Below are 20,146 nucleotides of genomic sequence, written 5' to 3' on the forward strand. Positions count from 1 at the left end.
GGACAAATCGGGAGAAGATTGCTGATAAAGGGCTACCCCTGAGGGCTGCTGCTGGAGAAACCTGCTATGGCTTCCAGGTTGAACCCAGGCTTTGGGTTTGGGCTTTTTGTAACAGTGATCCGATTTGGGATAATGGCTAGACCCTTTCTCCTGAGCCCTAAACCGATGCTTTTTACTCTGGGCCTAGTGGCCCCACAGCTCTCCCACCCCCAGCACGCCCCAAGCCCAGTGTGGGGAACATCACCCAGAATGCAACAAAGTGGTGGAGAGAGCCAGCCCCGCCCCACCTTGGCAGAGGACCTCAGCCTCCTCTCTGGCTGTCGGCGCTCAGGAAGTTGTCGTGGTGGGGGAGCTTGGCCCTCTCCCCACCTAGAATGTTGGGGATCCCAGGATCCTGCCATTTGTAAGGCTAGAGGGTGATCGGAAGCCAAGTGGCCCCACGTTCTGCCTGCTGACCTCCTCTCTCTTCTCTGCCTGGTGGAGCTTCTGCCCTAGTGATTCAGAGACAAAGACGGACACGTTCCTCCTGAGAGATAGGAGGTTGCTCTGAGCGCCACGCTTTCTGCACCTGGAAGCTGACGGGGAGCTGTCTGGGGGAGCAGAGTGTTGAAGGCAACAGGAAAACCTGAGAACTTAAGAGTCCTTTTTGCACATCAGGAAATGCAAAGGTAAGTGACTTGGCCAAGGTCTCACAGTGATTTCTGGTCCAAGTGGGGTTGGAACGCAGCCATCCTGGTTACCCGTCTTGCTCTCTTTCACCTTTTCCAGAAACCAGCCTCATGGCACATTCGTCATATTTGGAAAGGTCTTTGAGGGCTGTATACCCTTCAGCCTCTTTCATGGTTGTCTTTAGTACCTGCTAGAGAGGAGTCCGGGGCCAGGTAAGGTGGGGTGACAGAGGGCGGGGCAGGTGGCTGAGCAGAGGGGTCCGGCTTTGGGAGGGAGAGGCCTCGGGATCTGGGGAAGAAGGAGCAGGAGGCTGGGGCAGTGTGGTCAGCGGGAGGGCTGTGGACTTTGACACCCTCCTTCACAGAGCCCTATCTCCGGAGCATCTGGCCCAGGCCATGGGCCACAGGACTCCAGCCTGTAGAGGCCTCAAGAAAAAGTTAGAGGCAGGTCACAGCTTGGTGGGGCTCCTTTTAAAGCTTCACCTTCCAGATGGGGGGTTAGGAAACCAGATGCTCTGATGGGTGGGGGAGGGGCTGTCAACCAGGGAGACCTCTCGGGGCTGGCTCAGAAAATCTTCCATTCGAGGCAGGGCGGGAGGGGAGGGGAGAATGGCTGGCCATGGAGGCACATGCTCGGGGGTCGAGGAGGCTGCTTCCCCACAGCCCACAGCCCATATGTCCACCTTTGCCCTTTGGGCACTTTCTGCAAAGGGGTTAGCATCCAGGAGAACCAATGCCTTTGAATTTGAAAACCTGCAGACTTGTAGGAGATGGTCAGAACATATATGCACACACCATGACTGCTCTAGAATCTTGCTATGACATATTGGTTCATGTGACATAAATATTCCGTGCAGAACTACATGTGCAATACCGTGCAAATGCCTGTCTGAGGGGGTGGGGCTGGTGGCGCCATCCCGTTGGTCCTGGCCTCTGCCCTCTCCCGGGGCCCCCTTTCTACCACCAGCTCTGTCGTCCTCGACCGTGTTCCTCTGGGCTCCAACCAGATGTCTTGGAGCAGCAGACAGAGGCTGGGGGTCCTGTGCAAGGTCCCCCGTCGTGTGAGCGTTTAGGCCAGCCGAGGCTGGAGGGTGTAGGAAACAAAGGCAAAGGGTTGGGGCCCCACTTAGCAATGGGGGTGGGGGAAGGGGGCTGGGGACGAAGGCCACACTTTGGGCGAAAGTATGACCTCCTGACCTATGAAAGCTGAAGGGACTGTGCACCCACAGAACCACATGTGACTCCACTTCATGCAGAATCACAGGACTTTTGAGTTGAAAAGGACTTTGGAGGGTTTCAAGCCCAAATCGCTGCCCAGGCAGCCCCCCATCCAGTACCAGAACCCAGTGCTCCCAGCGGGGCAGGCGGCTCGACAGCCGGTCCTCCACACCCGCCAAGTCCCTGGGTGGTGCTTTGTGGTGCATGGCTCTGTGTGTGCGTGTGTGTGTGCGTGTGTGTTTGTGTGTGTGTGCGCGCGCACGCGTGTGCACCTGCTGACCTGCCGTCGCTCTGTGCAGGCTTTATGAGCTGGCACACAGGGCTTGTGAACCCAGTGACTGGAACAAACTCCAAGCTGAGTGAGCAGCGGCTTTGACCCCGCTGCCCTGTGCTGGCTCTATCCCCAGCTTCTCGCCTGTTTGTCCCTTGTGGCCAGCCCTGCACACGGCAGCAGAGCCCGGGAGACACCCTCCCAAAGGGCACCGGGAGCAGGGATGGGGTGACGCAGTCAGCTGGGCCAGGAAACAAAGAGCAGAGATCAAGAGACAGAAGGAAAAGAAACCCAGGGTTCCACAGAGAGACCACTCAGAGTCATGGTCACACACACACACACACACCCCACACCATACACCACACACACATGCACACACACACGGACACCTTACATACACATGCATACAAATGCCACACATTAGCACACAGTCTAAGACCAAGGGAGCAGATACAACTGCAAAGAGAGCCAACAAGAGAGGAAAAACAGAGGGAAACACAGGAAGGCAGAACAAACAAAAAGAGGGACAAAACCGGAAAAAATTAAATGTATATTTTTGGCCCTCAATTAATGGTTCTTGATGGAGAGTGATCTTGCCTCCCCCAAGGAAATTCCAGCAGTGTCCAGAGACTTTGGCTGTCACAGCTGAGGGAAGGGGATGCTACGGTCACCCAAGAAGTGGCAGCTAAACATCCTGCAACGTGTGGGACAGACCCACACTAAAGAATTATTTGTTCCAACACATCAGTATTTGAGGTTGAGAAAGCATTCCTGAAATGCACACATCGGCGGCATGCGGTGGCTACGGTCCCAGACAAGGCTCTGCTCCAGTCCTGCACGTACTGAAGCACACGTCATCTCCCTGGCCACCTCCAGCCCTGCCAGTGTGGCCCTCGGAGGGGGCTGGTCATCCCCTGTTTCACCACTGTCCCTCTGTTGAATCCTGAGGACCTAACACGGCTTCGAGTTCAAGCTCGGCCTGAGGCAGGAGAACTGGCTGGAAACCCTTGGCATGTTGTCACAGGCCAAGTGGAGCCTCCTTCCTGTCTGTCCTCGCCTCTCCCACCCCATCCCCCCGCCATGGGCCTTGGCGTCTTCAGTACCCACCCCCCCCCCCCCAACGCCACCACCCCCAACGCCCTGGCGAGGTTGCAGACCAACTGCCGTGAGGCCGAAGGCAGACTGGAAGTCCGTATACTCATCCTCACATGGGACCATTGAAAGGGACAATGACTTGCTGGGGTCATAAAAGTCTTCCTAAATTTGGAGTGTAGGCAAAAGGATTTGAGAAGATGTGATGGCAAATCTCCCCAAACGAGGCCAGTGGCTGTGACCACTCTCCCGTGAGCTCTAGTCTCCCTCTCACCCCCTCAGCCCCTGCATCTATAGCCTCCGGTATTCGGACACTTGAGTCAGGGATTCTGGGCTGTGGAACCAACCGCGTCCTCATGGAGGCGTTCCAGGGCGACCTCACTGCCCCCTCAGAGCCGCAATCCCTGGGAGGAACAGGCAGCGTGGCTTCAAGATGTGAGTGGGCCAGCGTGGGCAGCGGCACTCAACCCTCGGCCCACCGTCCCCACGGTCCAAGCCCACGGTGCTGCGTCCAAGAACCGAGAGAACACTGTTGGCAGAAGCTTGCACTCGGCCATCTGCCCCCTCGTCTCCCTGCCCTGCGTGCCCTTGTGAGTCTGTTCTCCCTGAAGAGTCGTGGTGACCCAATGCAAAAAGGCAGTAGCAGGTAGAGAAAGCGGCGGAAGGCAAAGAAAGTCGGGAATGACGGTGTCCTCCTGCAGCCTCCACAGGACAAACACCCCTCTGTTTCCCACCAGTGGCTGGACTGGGGTCTTTGCCTGGAGCCCAGCAGTAAAGAGAAGGTGGGTGGGTCCGCCGGCAGACGCACTGGCTTAATGGGCACAAAGGTCCTGGTTGAAGGTTTGGGTCCTAGCGCCTCCCCCCGACCCAACCCGAACCCACTGACCCCTGGGTGGGTGGGGAAGGCGGCTAATCAGACTGTGCTGTTTGCTCAGGGCTCTATGGCCTGGCCTTGCGCCCGACAGTAGGGACAGGAGTGCAGCTTTCCCTTCAGATTTGAGGGTGGCCCTCCTACCGCCTACCCACAGAGACACCCCACCCCTGCGCCTACGCTTCCCCCCCCCCGCCCCCACACATACAAACCCATGCACACACGCGCACACAGGCGCATACCTCACACACACACACACACACACACAGTCCTCGCTGAATCAGAGACACGTAGGAAAAAAGATTCTGAAGCTAGGGAGTGACCCACACATACCAGTGGCTCTAAGTGCCCAGACACCCATGCCCCAGGCCATCAGGTCCCTGCTTTGCCCCTGGACTTTGCATAAGCTGGGACTCTGGTCTCTTTCCAGCAGAGGGTTGAACTAAATGCCCGCGGTGGCTCCCGGCTTGCTCCTGGGCAGTGCGACAGGGATGGGCTGCGCTCTCTGTCATCTATCTTCCCTGCTGCAAACCACCTCACTGCCCTGGGCCTCCATCCGCCCATGGGGGTGTGGGAGTGGGTCTCAATCTGGCCGCTGCCACCAATTGGCTATGGGATCTTGGGTGATTTACTTTGCCACCTTGAGGTTTATCTTTGTTTTTGTTTTTTAATCTGTAAGATGTGGACAAGAATACCTGCCCCACAGGTTTGATGTGAGTTTCTGTGGGCCCAGAAGGCAGTCACAGTGGATAGAGGCTGCCTCTACCAGAGGTGGCCAGAGAACAGGCTTGCAATACTGGGGGCAAAACAAAACAAAACAAAACAAAACAAAAAAAAACCTTCATTGTTTACCTGAAATTCCAATTTAATGGGGGCGTCCTGTATTTATTTGGTAACCCAATACATGTGTTGGGGATGGGTTCTAGGACTCCAGAGTAGGAGTCTATGCAGTCCAGGGGGGCCAAATCCTGCCCACGGCTGCCCACTTTTTTGCCCTGGCCTGGGAGCTCAGGATGGATTATCCATCTCTGAGGGGCTATCGGAACAAAACAAAACATGGGTGTCAGAGGCTACATGTTTGTATGTGGTTTTGCCACCCTTAAAATGCTTACATGTACTATCTGGCCCTTTACGGGAAAAGTTTGCCGGCCCACACTTGGTTTTCATGCTTACATACCTATTTGGGGCCAGGCTAGAGATTAAAGTGGAAGAGTGAGAAAAAGCTGAGTCTCCAGGAGGGAAAGACACAGAAAAGACCCTGGGAGAGAGGTGGGCGCTACTCATTCCCTGTGGGGCCCGTCAGTCCCCAAGGCCTGCGACTCCTCCCCTCCTCCCTCAGGCCTAGTCTCTCAGGCTAGTCTGACCTGTCCAGGCCTTTCTATAAAAGGTCACCAGGTGTCCCAAAGTCCAAGGGAGGCCTCTCCATTCTTTGAAGGCCTCCCCTTCCTGGACTGGCCTGGGGGCAGGGAGAGAGACCCAGGCGGGCAGGGAGGGAGTTTACGCAAGGCCAAGGCCGCAGATGGAAGGCAGGTCGGCTGGCCTGTCTCTTTAAATCTCAGGTAATTTGGGAGGAGGGTGGGAGTGTCTGCAGGCTCGCTGGCTCCCAGGAGGAGCTCCCGGGGAGGAACCCAGCCAAGGGAGTCCCAGCTCTGCCAGGTGTAAGAACCTCAGAGCCCTCTGGAGTCCGGCTCTGGAGCCTCGGGGAGACTCCTCAGGGAGGTAGGGACCAGGGAGGTAGGAGACGGGACCTCTACAGGGCGAGGGCAGGCCGGCCCTTGGGGGTGCTGATGTGGCCCCAAGGCTGAGTCCTCTGGGGGTCTGGCCTCGGCCTCGGCCCCCCAAGGAGCCGGCCCTACACTCCATGGGGTTGCCGCTACCCAAGGACAAGGGGTTCATTCTCTGCCTGTGGAGAAAATTCTGTAGTTGGTTCCAGAGACGGGAGTCATGGGCCCAGAGCCGAGATGAGCAGAACCTGCAGCAACAGAAGAGGTAAGCCTCAGTCTGCTCCCTCGCCCCTCCCAGCCCTCCCTGCCCCCCCCACCCCCGCCTTCCTCCCCCTCTCCCCCTTCCCCTCTCAGTCTTTGTTTGGCACCTCTATTTGTACAAACTGTGCTTCCAGGCCTGGCTCCTGGGGAGCATTTTGTCTCAAAGGTCTTAGCCTGTGGGGCTAGCTCCCCTGGACGCCAGGTGGAAGGGGAGGGAGCTGGCATGGGCACAGGTACCACCGGCTTTAAGATCCAATCTAATTATGCAAGCCCTTCACACTTCCCTAAAGGCCCGGGCCACCTTGCTGGGCCCTGGGAAGATGTGGCATCATGGAACCGCCAGCACAGAGGTGCTGGTAGGTCGGGACAATGCCGGATGGCTGTATTCCCTGGCCCCAGAGCAGTCTGTCCTGCAGAAACACGTAATGCAGGCACATACACATGCGGGGAGTGGATGAATGAGTGATTGAATGAATGAGGCAGACAAGGAACTGCAGGCATCAGTGACCACAGAAGACAAGAGGTGGTCACGGCTGCCGTTCCTATGCATTATTGCCACCAGCAGGCATTGACCAAGGCTGAATGCCAGACACGGGGATGATTTATAACCAGAGCTGGGACCCAGCCCTGGACTTCCTTACCCTCTACGGGGGAGAAGGGTGTGGATGCTCGGCCACATACCAGATGTGCATAGGACCCATGCTCACCTGAGAGGCTCTAAAGTTTGAGCCCCTGAAAACTTCCCTAAACTCTGATGTCCCCACCCCCTAGGAGGGAGAGGAGAGGAGACATCCCTGTGTGAGATGTCCTCTCCAAAGTGTCCGTGGGTCTCCCTACCCAGGTGCTGATGCCCTAGAAGGGAGTCCTTCTGGTGGGGTGGAGCACCCCACCAGAAGGAGCACCTTCTCAGGGTCCCTGAGAAGGCAGTTAGCACATGTCTCTTCACAGAGGAAAGCCCAAAGGTTTTGCATCTGAGGGTCTTTCTCCATCTCCAAGAGCAGAGGCCTGCCTGAGCCTGCCAGGGAGCGCCTGTGGTTTTTCTTCCTTTGCCCCAGGATTCTGGGCTGGGGGTGTGTTCCTTTTTGAGCTTTGGCTTCCCCTCTCTCACACCAGCCGCCCACTTCTCTCCCCCCCGGGCCTGGGAGAGTAGGGGCTGAGCGCATGTTTGACTGATGACATCTTGAGGCACAGAATGGCATTGTTGTTGGAGAATAGGCCGTCACTGGTTCCACTCTTCCCTACCCACTCAGGACCCCGGGGCTGGGGGAGCCAGACACAGAGCACAGAAAGGCCTGGGGCTTGGAAGGGGTGGCAGAGTCGTTCTGTGTGCCAACAGGGCAAAGCAGAGGCAGGGACCACAGTCTGGCTGCTTCCACTCATCTTTTCGGCCTCTATTTCTTCTGAAGACCATCGGTGGGCCTCCTCTTGCAGCCTTGGGCCAGGAGGGCCTGATGTCACTTTGAGGGATCCCCTCCTTTCCTGATCTCCCTGCCTGGTTCCATAGTTTCTCAGCCCTCTCCTTCCCACCCAGAGCCTGGAGTATTGATTCCCCTCTGGGTGGGCACTTCCAGGAAGGACACTGAAATTGCCGGAAAGGGAAGCGTCCTAGGTTTTGCAGTCAACCGGCCTTAGGGGAGACCTGCCCATAACTGGGCAATTAGGAGATGACCATGTAAGTGGGGACAATATGACAGGTGAGGAGGTGGGCTGATGGCAGAAAGCAGCAGATGATGTAATGAGTACCTATCTTGTCTTCTATAACCCCAAACCTGTGGGAGGCAGTGCCGGTATCCCCTTGGGAGTGAGGCTGGCCCAAAGCGAGCAAGTGGTGAAATCAGCTTGGTGCCAACAGCTCAGAGGGGCCTCTGGGTGGGGCTGGCAGATTCCAGGGAGTGGAGCGTAGTTCAGTGAGAGGGAAAGGCTCCGTGGTCTCCCCAGGATGACCAGGAACCCAGCATTCCTCTCTCTCTAGCAGATGTGTCTTGGGTCTTGGTCCCACTGCCCCCTCTGCTTAAATCCACAATGCTGGACCCAAGCTGAACCATTACCTTTTTCCTGTTTCTTCTTCGTCATCTCTCCCTGGACCTTGACTTGTCTTGTTTCCTGAGATTCAACATACTAAACACTTATGGAGCATAAAGCACTCTGCCAGACTTGTAGAAAATGAACATGACCTCCCTGCCCTCGAGGAGCTCACGTTCTCATGGTCAAAATGCCTCAGGATGCCTCTACTTGGGTGACAAGTGAGCTTGGTGAGTGTCCTAAGAAGGGCATATGCACGTGTCATGGGAGCAGAGAGGACGACACTGCGGTATCTGATTCTGCCTGGTGTCGGTATGCTGGGCAGCTCCCAGAGGCTCTCACATGACCCCGTTGCTGGCACTTTCTCCCTCCCACTAGATGGTGGGAAGGCAGTGAACACGGAAGGTTCTCCTCTGCTTAAATAGATAGCTGTATAAACACGTGAAGCCATGGGTCTGTGAAAAGTAAACTGGGCCTCTCCAGTGTGTTGGGACTCCCTGCCTCAGGAAGCACAGCAGACATGCATGTTGCAGGCACTTGTGCTAAAGCTGCAGGACTTGGAAGGGCGGACCGATTCCAAGTTTGCAAATAACCACTTTTCTCCCAGCTTTGGCTTCCTCATCCACTCGCCAAGAACCTGAGCAGGAGGGAGACAGCCCACAAGTGGCCAGCGTATGCACGCATGCTTCCTCCCCACACACGACTGCCTTCATCTGTGGTCACTGCTCTGGGCTGACCCCCTCCCCCTGAGAGAAATCAGGAAGAGCCATAAAACTAGAAGAACCACATAATTTAGCGGTAAGAGCCTGGGGCTAGGTTCTTGGCCAACCGTTCTGCTTTTAACTCTGTGTGATCTAGCCACAATCTGGTTGTGCTGCCTCAGTTTCCTTTTCTGGCAAATGAAAGACTCATTCAGCCCATGCCACAGGGTTGTAAGGAGCAAACGTGATCATATCCTTACGACCTCTATACCCTTTTGGAAGCTGAAAAGCACATTTAACAAATGGGATTACTGTGATGAGAAAAACCAAAAATACAACAGTCAAAGGCAACACCCAACATTGGCAGGAGTTCGAGGGGCTGGGCACCTCCTTTCTATCAGGGCTGTATCCTCCTGGGAACCTGTATGCTGAGCTCCACGTCGCGTGTGCCCTCCCTTTCCCAAATGGCGTGCTTGTCTGACAGGGTGCTTGGAGAGAGACCAGTGGGACCCATGTCTGTGGACATGGCTCCTGTGCCTCTAAGCCCTCTCCAAAGCCTGATCCACAGAGAAGAGGGATGGGGAAATGGCCAGTGGGGTCCCAGTCCCAGCTCTGCCTCTGACTTGTTTGGACAAGTCACCTCGGGACTCCAGGCTTCTTTCTCCATCTGTGACATGGACAGATAGGTTAGATTTCTAGCAACTTTCTAGCTCTAAAATTTTGGTTTGAATTCTCCTCCAAAGGCGCTCTGGATCTTGTCTCGTTTCCAGCAACCAAATGCAGACCTTTGCTCATGTGCACGTAGGCATGGACACATTCTCAAGAAGGAAGAGGTTGAGTGTGGGACTTCAGCTCAGGTCATGATCTCACATTTCATGGGTTCAAGCCCCGTGTCCCCACATGGGGCTCTGTGCTGACAGCTCAGAGCCTGCTTCAGATTCTGTGCCTCCCTCTTTCTCTGCCCTTCCCCCACTTTCACTCTGTCTCTCTCTCAAAAAATAAGTAAAACAAAAACAAAAACAAAGAAGGAGGAGGAGGGGAGGACAGAGTGCAGGAAACAGGGAGAAAGGGAGTGAGAGATCCTTTCTGCTGGCCCAGAGGGAATCTTAAGGAGGAGATCAGTGATTTGTTTACTATGTAAAAAATGGGCTAGGTTTTGTAATATGGTTTTCAGCAGTCTAATATTGAGCAAAACCATTCAATTTTATAATTATTGTTCAGCAAAATAAAGCATGCTAAATTCTGAAAACAGGTTTCATACTGCTGTAAGTTCAGATTTTGTCTGTAATTTCTTTTTGCTACTTAATCAGCAAGTGCTCCAAAGGCTTTACCTTTTTGTTTCTCTCTTAAATATTTAACAATCTGTAAGAAAACACGTATAGGGAGTTTCTCATTCTTTTTAATGCGAAGAGTCCTCTTAAAAAAAAATCGTTTATGAACAATTCAAGCTATAGATCAGGAATTCCCTACCTTGCAGATGGACATTTTGGACAGAATAATTCTTCGTTGTAGGAGACTGGCCTGAATAAGATCCTCCTGAACAGTATCCCTGCCTTCTACCCGCTAGATGCCAGTGGCACCTCTCCACCCTACCCCAGTTGTGACAACCAAAAATGTCTCCAGGTGTTGCCAAATTCCTTGGTGGGGGGGGCGGGGGGGATTCACCCCTGGTTGAGAGCTACAGCTCTCAACCACCATTTGTAAATAAGAGATTCTGGTAGCGATGTTAACTAATCTACTAAATAAAGTAAAATTTCCTCCTGGAAGGGACCAAGTATAATGTAACCATTCAAACCAGAAGGTATGTTATCAGTATCTCCTCTTCCTGTCTTGGGGAGGTGCCTGGTAGAGACCTAGTAAAGACGTGTAGATTTTGCTCCAGATCTAAACGTCTGTGCTGGGTTGCTCTGGTAGAAGACACTCGTGTCTCAGGCACAAAAATTGTTGGATGGGTCTGCTCTTGTGCCTTTTTTCTGGGTCCCAAGGGTAGTCAGGTTTTGGGGTTCCGACTGACTGCCAAGATCCTGACTGAGGGCTTTCTCTGCTGTCCCCTTGTGGCCCTATGGTGCCACTGCAAGTAATTGCTTTACCTGATCCCCTCCGAACCATTCATACACTGCCCCCTTTTTCGCTGAATTCTGGACTTTGCCACCCAAAAGAGACCAGTTCTCTACAAACTTTGCCAGATAAGATATGGGACATGGAGTTAAATTCGAATTTCATATAAATGATTAACAAGTTGTTAGTATGTCCCAAATGTCACATGGGACATAGTTCTATTAAAAAAGTATTGGTTGGAAATCTAAAATTAAAATCTAAAGGAGCATCCTGCATTTTTATTTGGTAAATCTGGCAAGCCCCAATGGACAGTAACTCCTCGTTGTTTTCCAGCCCACTAGGGCAGTTGGCAAGGCAAGAAAAAGAGCACATAGGAATGGAGGCTTGTCGGGGACATTTGTGGCCTTCAGAGACATGTAGGGACCCAAAGGGTGTCTGTGGGCCTTCCACCAACTAGCCTCCCCACTCATATTTTAGGAAGTAGGGAGCAGAACCCTGCACTTGGGTAAGAAGCTCCCTTGGGTCCATTTGTAACTTTGCCATTAACTTTAGTCAAAATAGGCCATAGAGCCAGAAGCTAATTGAAAGAGAGCAGGGAAAGGAAACAGACAGGAGAAAGCGGCTGACCTCCGCCCTTAAGTGTCCCTTGTGTAGAGGAAAGACAGTACTAATCACAACACACAGTGAAAGATGCAAAAATAAAGGGCCAGACTATACAGTGTGGAAAACTTCCTGGGAGGGTGTGTATGTGTGTTGGGGAATAGGGCTGGCTCTAGAATATTTACAGAGGAGGGGTTTGGGCAAATTGTTGGAAAGGCAGTGGTGGTGGTGGTGAAGGGGGTGTGGAAAATTTGCTTTGCAGCTGTGTTTGTATATTAAGCATACTGTTTTTTACTTAGATTATATGTTCGCCTAAGGTTGGCTTAAAGGGTGGCCAATGGAGATAATAAGCAGGGGCAGTGAGGCCACACTACCTTCTGGTACTGCTACAAATTCATTCATTCTGCAGATGGTGGTGGAGTGTCTACCATAGCAGAGCACATCCCTAGGCATTGGGGCTACAGAACAGAAACGAACAGGGTGAGGCAGACGCTCTGGATTCCAGGTGGAAGTTACATATGGCACAAGCCTCGGGAGAATGGAGTGTTCGGGGGCGGGGGGTGGCAGTGGTGGGGCCAGAATAGCTGGGATAAGGAGTGAATGGGAGGAGGAAAGAGGGGAAAATAAGGTCACCGAAGCTAGAAAGGATCTCTGTATTCCTTCTCCATGGGCATTTAAGGACCCATCAGACTTTTCTTTTCTTTTCTTTTTACATTTATTTATTTTTGAGAGATGGGGCACAAGTAGGGGAGGGGCAGAGAGAGAAGGAGACACAGAATCCAAAGGAGGCTCCAGGCTCTGAGCTGTTGGCACAGAGCCCGACGCAGGGCTTGAACTCACAGACCGTGAGATCATGACCCGAGCCGAAGTCGGACGCTCAACCGACTGAGCCACCCAGGCGCCCCTCCCATCAGACTTTTCTAAACGGTGATGGCAATGCCATTTAGAGGGTGTACCTTGGCAGCATGGAGAAGGACGGATTGGGGGTAAATAGGGCACGGGAAACTAGCTAGAATATTTTGCAAACGAGGGGCAGAATAGAGAATGAAGACATGAACGATGAGGGTAGGTAGGCACGAGGATGTAGGGATTGAATGTTGAATTGACAAAGCCTGATGGCCATCCAGGTGGCATGGAAACGGGGGCGGGGAAGCTGGGGCCAACACTCTGGGGGATGTGAGTCTTGTGCTCCTTCCTCCTCTCCTGATCACCCTCCCGTCCCAGCTCTTGGAGTTGATTTCCTGCCAGCACCAGTGTGTGATCTTCCATTCACATAGTTGGCCATCTATGGGTAAGTGGCGTTATTTCATTTAGATCCCATAGAAAGACCAAATGGCTCTGGGCCAAGAGAGAAATTGAACAAAGGGGGGCCCATGGGTCTTAGTTGGGCTAAGTTTTTATAGTAATACAGGTTTTTAGTTCATTGTAGGAATAAAAGTCAAAAGGGTTTGGTGAATCAGAGAAGATGATTTGTGTGTGTGTGTGTGTGTGTGTGTGTGTGTGCCTAAAACAAGTGAGAAGCAGACAGAAGTAGAAAGAAACTATACTCTGCTTAGGGGTCAGAACAAAAAGGATCCACTGTTGCTCTCTGACTGAGCTCTGAGGATGCTGTTGGAAAGGAAGTGCCAGGATCAACGGGCTTTGCTGAGAAGGTCTGGAAAGGCAAGCATCATGCCGCTGGGGAAATCTAGCCTCTGCATGTTGACTTTCTTCACAAATATGAGGGAGGAATTCCTTGTACCCTTAGTCCATGAAAACAAGGCTTATCTCGGGGGTAATCACAGGGCACTTAGTGAAGCTAAACAGGGTTGCCCCAGAGGTCAGTAGGTCAGGAGGTGAATGAGTACTTTAACTCCTCCCCTCCATACCCGATATGCACAGATAACACACACATACACACACACACACACACACACACACATGTATTCTGGTCCCAGCACTCAGGGGATGGGAAACCAGTCACTGATGCTTCTCCCACACAAGCTGAAAGGGGGAACAGTTGGTTTGGGGTAGCTAACCGGTCAAGAAAAAATCCGGCAACCCTCCGGATGCTGCTGACCTCAATTCCCTGGATCAAGTTCAGGGTCATGAGGTGCACGTGTCTGTATATGAAGGAGCCAAGCCATCAGCCCTCACTGCACCACTGGGCACGCTCACCATCGCCACCTTTCTGATCCCATTCCCTTCTAGGATCTGGGAGTCTCCTCTCCTTCTAGCTGCCAAGGAGAACAACGTCCAGGTTCTCAACAAGCTACTCAAGTATGAGGCCTGTGAGGTGCACCAGAGAGGTAAGGGGCAGAGCCCTCAGCACCCGTCAGAGCTACACATGTGGCTCCCAGTATAGCCCAGGACCTTCTGTGGTGGGCCCCTAAATGCCTATGGTCACCATGCCCCTGCCCCATGGAAGCCATATGACTCTTCTTTCTGTCAACACCAGGAGCCATGGGGGAGACAGCACTGCACATAGCGGCCCTCTATGACAACCTGGAGGCCGCTGTGGTGCTGATGGAGGCTGCCCCGGAGCTGGTCTTTGAGCCCATGACATCGGAGCTGTACGAGGGTGAGGGTGCTGGGTGTTTTAAGCCAGTCTCTGCAGTGGATTAACTCGGGACGACCAAAGAGGGCTTCGTTCCTCCCCCATCTCCCTTTGTTCTTGTCATCCTCACCGCGCACTGTTAGAACACCAACCCCCCCAAAATGCAAGGGGAGAAGAGGCAGCAGCTGGTTTCCCTGGGTACCCTGCCAGACCGGGGGCTCCGTCACACCCCCCTGCCACCTCAGGCTGCGGGAGTGAGGAGGACTGGGTGTAGATATGGGAGGGACCCTTGCAGGATCCTGGGGACAGACCCCATGACTGAGGCTCTCTCTGGGCCAGGTCAGACTGCCCTGCACATAGCCATCGTGAACCAGAACGTGAACTTGGTGAGAGCCCTGCTTGCCCACGGGGCCAGCGTGTCTGCGAGAGCCACAGGCACGGCGTTCCGCCGCAGCCCCCGCAACCTCATCTACTTTGGTGAGAGCGGGGCCGGGGCTGGGAGGAAGGGACATGGGGAGGTGGGCAAGAGCAAAGGGAGGGCGGGCCGAGGAGGGCTCCGGCCCCCGGAAAAGCCGGAAGCGGCCGGGCCTTCCAGGGTTTCAGGCCAGAGCCAAGCCTCCCCGCGCCGCGTGCTCCATCCCTGCCTCTGCTTCTGCTGACGAGTGTCCCCAAGCCCAGAGCTGCCACGCGAGGGCAAGGAGGCAGTCACTCGGGGACGCTGCCCATCCCCCAGCCCATTGGGCCCTCATGGCAGCGAGCCTTCTGTGTCCACAGGGGAGCACCCCTTGTCCTTTGCTGCCTGCGTGGGCAGTGAGGAGATGGTGAGGCTGCTCATTGAGCATGGAGCTGACATCCGGGCCCAGGACTCCCTGGGTAAGAGCTGGGGGCCGGGAGGGCAGGGGCCACCCCAGGTCGGGCAGGGCATCAGCGGGGACTTCAGCGCAACGGCCACGTGACGCCCGCATCCTCCCCCAGGAAACACCGTGTTGCACATCCTCGTCCTGCAGCCCAACAAGACCTTTGCCTGCCAGATGTACAACCTGCTGCTGTCCTATGATGGGCGCAGGGACCACCTGCAGTCCCTGGACCTCGTGCCCAATCACCAGGGTCTCACCCCCTTCAAGCTGGCCGGAGTGGAGGGCAACACCGTGGTGAGGGACGCTCCCCTGGCCCCATGGCGGCCTTTCAAAGACCCTTGGTGCCCAACTGCCCGGAGGGTGGGGCCCCTTCCTCCATACTCCATCGCTAAATGCTCAGCCTCAGGGACCCCTGGGCGGGAGGCTTTGAGAATGTCGCTTTAGGACATCTGCTCTGGGAGCCCGGCGTTCTGTTCCCTTTGCCCTTCCTCCTCTTTCAGATCCTTATAGGGTGTGTGGGAAAGAAAGACAACCAGAAAAAAGGAGGCTCACGCAACTAACTGTCCATCAGTCGCAAGGAGCGGGCCGTAGCCCTCGTCAGCGGTGGAGACCCCCCGGCCCAGCTTCTCACACTGGCCCTCCGACTCACCACCGTGTCTTCTCAGATGTTCCAGCACCTGATGCAGAAGCGGAAGCACATCCAGTGGACCTACGGGCCGCTGACCTCCACTCTCTATGACCTCACTGAGATTGACTCCTCAGGGGATGAGCAGTCTCTCCTGGAACTTATTGTTACCACCAAGAAGCGGGAGGTACGGGTCGTAGGGTCAGAAAGCAGCTGGCGAGGGAAGTCAGCGTCTCCGAGGTGCCCGCTCTATTTTCTTTCTGCCACAGGCTCGCCAGATCCTGGACCAGACCCCGGTGAAAGAGCTGGTGAGCCTCAAGTGGAAGAAATACGGGCGGCCGTACTTCTGCGTGCTGGGCACCATATACCTGCTGTACATCATCTGTTTCACCATGTGCTGCGTCTACCGCCCCCTCAAGCCCAGGACCAATAACCACACTGGTCCCCGGGACAACACGCTCCTACAGCAGAAGCTACTTCAGGTGACGCCCTAGGGGCGGCTGAGCTCAGGGCAGGATTCAGCTCTCTGTCCTTCCTCAGCCCCGCATCACTTACCTGCTCTCCAGCCCCCGTTTCTCCCCTCACCCAGCTCTCAATTACGTAGGCACAAACTCAAAGTACAGGCACACAGAAACACACATATGCTCAAAGAGCAGTTTGAGAGATCCCAGCCTACCAGGTTAAAAACAATCCTACAGGGCTGGTGACTTTATACAGGAGACACGGACTCGTGCCCAGGGACAGACAGGCAGGATGCATGGGGTCCCTGAGTGTTCTGACCCTGTTTCCCCTTCAGGAGGCCTATGTGAGCCCCCAGGATGACCTCCGCCTGGTGGGGGAGCTGGTGACCGTCATCGGAGCTGTGCTCATTCTGCTTGCAGAGGTGAGGATGGTCAGGATCTAGGGTGAGGCTGTTGGCCCCAGGGATCCAGCCCGAGCCCCAGTCTACAAGTGCCTTTGTGTCTTCCTGGCCTCTCTCCAGATTCCAGACATCTTCAGGGTGGGGGTCACTCGCTTCTTTGGACAGACCATCCTCGGGGGGCCATTCCACGTCCTCATGTGAGTCTCCTTGCTCTCCACCAATGCCCCCATTCACTCCCTGGTTTCCCGGCCCCTGGACAATCACTGGAGAAAATTAACTCCAGAGATCCTTCTCCAGTGATTGTGTGCCCTTGTGTACTGAACTTGGGGAGGCCAAATGTGAGTGTGTGGGTGCAGTCCCCAGGACAATCCTGGTCTCTTCTCATTCCCCCTCTGCTCCCCACCCCCAGCATCACCTACGCCTGCATGGTGCTGGTGACCATGGTGATGCGGCTCACGAACGCCAATGGGGAGGTGGTGCCCATGTCCTTCGCCCTGGTGCTGGGCTGGTGCAATGTCATGTACTTCGCCCGAGGATTCCAGATGTTGGGCCCTTTCACCATCATGATCCAGAAGGTCCGTGCCCCCACCCCTCCCCAAGCTTTCTAGAGAAAGGTCCTGGAGTGGGGGCTGTGGCAAACATTTTTCTGAAAGACCAGATAATAGATGGAAGATTTTGCAGCCACATGTGGGTCTCTATTGCATTTTCGTTCCTTTTCCTCCTCCTCCTCCTCCTTCTTTTTGTTTTCTCAATCCTTGAAAAATGTGAAAAGCATTCTTAGTTCAAGGGCCATACCCAAACAGTCCAAGGAGATTTGCCATGCAGCCACAGCTTGCTAACCCCTGGAGGGCAGAACTGTGGGACTTCTCGGGGTGAGTCCAGTGAGAGGCCGCAAGGGGCAGTTGCTCAGGGGACCCATGTGGAGGTATTTTCCTTCCTCTCCTCCCTTTAGATGATTTTTGGCGACCTGATGCGATTCTGCTGGCTGATGGCTGTGGTCATCCTGGGCTTTGCCTCAGGTAAATCATCTGGCCGGGAAGGGGCCGTGGGAAGGGGAGATTGGAGGAGGCTGGAGAGCCCAGAATGCCTGCAGATAAATGTGGGGGAAGCTGGGAGGGAAGACAGGGATAGGAGGCTGTCAGGTCTGAGGATGGAACATGCCTGGAGGTGAGACAAACTGGGAGTGCTTTCAGACGTGCCTCTTGGGATCAGGATAAGCCATACTGAAAATAAGGGAATATAAGAACCCAAAGCATGGAGCATGGAGGGCTGGATGGGGACACTGGATGGAGAAGAGGGAAACAGGGCTGGAATGGGCAGCAAAGAGCTGGCCGTGGTCCAGTCTGGTATGTGGTTACCATGGTAACTCTCACCCCCTTGGGTGGAGCAGCCTTCTATATCATCTTCCAGACAGAGGACCCCGACGAGCTGGGCCATTTCTACGACTACCCCATGGCGCTGTTCAGCACCTTCGAGCTGTTCCTCACCGTCATCGACGGGCCTGCCAACTATGACGTGGATTTGCCCTTCATGTACAGCATCACCTACGCTGCCTTCGCCATCATCGCCACGCTGCTCATGCTCAACCTCCTTATTGCCATGATGGGTGACACTCACTGGCGGGTGGCCCACGAGCGGGATGAGCTCTGGAGGGCGCAGGTGAGCCCCCTGGTGGCCGGGAGGGCTAGTGCAGGCCATTCCCCCCCAGCCAAGGAGCAAGCTGAACTCAGACAGAAGCAGGATATTTTGACCCCACGTAGGTTTAGACGGTTTTACTGCGCAGGACACAAAATAACGCAGAGTATTCGCAATACAACGAACTAATACCTGAACAGCTGAAAAGAATTCCTCATCATTTTCCCAAAAAGTAAAACCTCAGGCTTTTCTAGAAGAATCAACAAGAAATACAACTAATGGTGGCTGAAAGTGCATTTAGGAAATCAGTCTGTAAAACCTGACGCAGAAAACTTGGACAGGTTTAAAAAAATGCTACAAAAACTTCCCAGAGGAGTGGAAGTCATCTTCGGTCAGATCATCACGATGGAGACAGAGACCATTAAATGAGTCAAAGCACCGCTTAAAAATATACTTAGAAAATAATTTCTCTCCACAAAAATAAAAATGCAAACCCCCCAAATTGAATGGCACTTTGCTGTGCTGTGTAGAAAACAGAGTTAAAAGGCCCTAGGTTGGCTAAATGGGGTTTGCTCAGGAAAATAGGTTCCCATGCACATGTCCTGATATTCGATTTCTCAGTAGGGTGGTAGCATTTATAAGTGGCCTTTATGTCTGTAGGGTCAAAATATCCTGTGGCCCTGAGGATCCCTTTCTGTCTGCTTTGCCCTCCTTCCTGTCTCCTTGGGGCGGGGTCCCTCAACCTCCTGCAGGATCTGCGCGGATGTCGGGTCCCGGGGGTAAAGAGCTGTGGGCTCATGTCCCATGGACTCTGTCCCACAGAAGAGGGTCAGCCAAGCTGACACCCCGCACCCCCCAGCTTGGGGGTGTTGTCCCCTCTTGGAGGCCATGAGCTCCTGCGTTTCCTAGCTACTGCTACACTGTCCTTCCTCCGCCCGACGCCCTCTCCTCTTCCCGCCCTCCTCAGTCGATTTCTCGGTCAGCACCCCACCTCTGATGGCCCCTTCGGCCCCCACACGCAGGTGGTGGCCACCACGGTGATGCTGGAGCGGAAGCTGCCTCGCTGCCTGTGGCCTCGCTCGGGGATCTGCGGGCGCGAGTATGGGCTGGGGGACCGCTGGTTCCTGCGGTGAGTTCCCGCCAGGCTGGACAGCCTCGTGCTCCCGGGGCCCTGCGCCCGTTGACCTGCGTTGCCCGGGGGGTCCCTTAAGGGATCCCTGCTGTTAAGGGAGGGGCCCCGCTAGATGCTCGGGCCCCCGAAAGCCGCCGCTGAGATGCCGGCAGCCCCCGTGTGCGCACTAGCCGCAGTGGTGGGAAAAGGCCGGTCACGGTAGGATGGGGTGAGCGGAGGACACGACGCGGGCGCGGGTCCGGGCCTGCCCGTCCATCGTCGGCTGCCTCTCACGGCCTTGCGCTCCACAGGGTGGAAGACAGACAGGATCTCAACCGGCAGCGGATGCGGCGCTACGCACATGCCTTCCACATCCCGGGCTCCGAGGACTCGGACAAAGCCTCGGAGAAACTGCGGCTGGACCACCCCTCGGGCCCCCACCTGTGTCCGTCCACCCCCTCGGTGTCCCGAAGTACCTCCCGCAGCAGCGCCAACTGGGAGAGGCTTCGGCAAGGCACCCTGAGGAGGGAACTGCGGGGGTTGGTCAACAGGGGTCTGGAAGACGGGGAAGGCTGGGAGTATCAGATCTGAGCCCACTCTGCCGTCTGGCCCCAGCAGCTGCTCTCATTTTCCCCGGGGTGGGGCATCAACAGGCAAAACCCAAACACCTCTCCCCAGTGGGGGAGGAAGGCAGAAGGCACCCCCCCCCCCCGCCCCCTTGAGGAATGCAGCTGGGGAATCGCTGCCCCAGGTCCCCACTACTCGTTAGGCTCAGGGGGCCAATAGAAAGCAAGGGGGGAGGTGGCCCTCGCCTCACCCCCAGCACAGGGCTGGTGCCAGTGAGGACCAGGCTGTGGGCTCTTCGGCCTTACTGAAGTACTCTGCACTGTCAGAGCAAAGCACTTTAAGGACAGGCTTGCCGCCTCTGTCCCAGGGTCATGGTGGGAAGGGGACAGTCCTTCCCAGGGTGCTCCAGACAGCTGGGTGGGGGGAGGCACGTGGAGAACAGGAGTGAGGGGGACAGGAACCGCTTT

At 55.0% G+C, this 20,146-nt stretch overlaps 1 protein-coding gene across 2 annotated transcripts; it reads left to right on the forward strand.

Moving 5' to 3' along the window:
* The first annotated feature begins 5,709 nt into the window (after positions 1-5,709).
* Positions 5,710-20,138, forward strand: TRPV6 (transient receptor potential cation channel subfamily V member 6). 2 transcript variants are annotated; one of them, XM_058724028.1, is made up of 16 exons: positions 6,066-6,109; positions 10,341-10,451; positions 13,677-13,774; positions 13,924-14,046; positions 14,362-14,499; positions 14,797-14,895; positions 14,998-15,173; positions 15,545-15,691; positions 15,774-15,986; positions 16,301-16,387; positions 16,487-16,563; positions 16,776-16,941; positions 17,319-17,385; positions 17,757-18,025; positions 19,024-19,130; positions 19,424-20,138. In XM_058724028.1, the coding sequence occupies exons 2-16, from the start codon at positions 10,396-10,398 to the stop codon at positions 19,701-19,703; spliced, it is 2,103 nt and encodes a 700-aa protein (XP_058580011.1). In that variant the 5' UTR covers positions 6,066-6,109; positions 10,341-10,395; the 3' UTR covers positions 19,704-20,138. The 2 variants fall into 2 exon arrangements, with proteins under 2 accessions (XP_058580010.1, XP_058580011.1); XM_058724027.1 differs by lacking the exon at positions 10,341-10,451 and having other exon boundaries at positions 5,710-6,109.
* The last annotated feature ends 8 nt before the right edge of the window (positions 20,139-20,146 follow it).

Source organism: Neofelis nebulosa, chromosome 4 (genome assembly GCF_028018385.1).
Source record: "Neofelis nebulosa isolate mNeoNeb1 chromosome 4, mNeoNeb1.pri, whole genome shotgun sequence".
Classification (NCBI taxonomy): domain Eukaryota; kingdom Metazoa; phylum Chordata; class Mammalia; order Carnivora; family Felidae; genus Neofelis; species Neofelis nebulosa.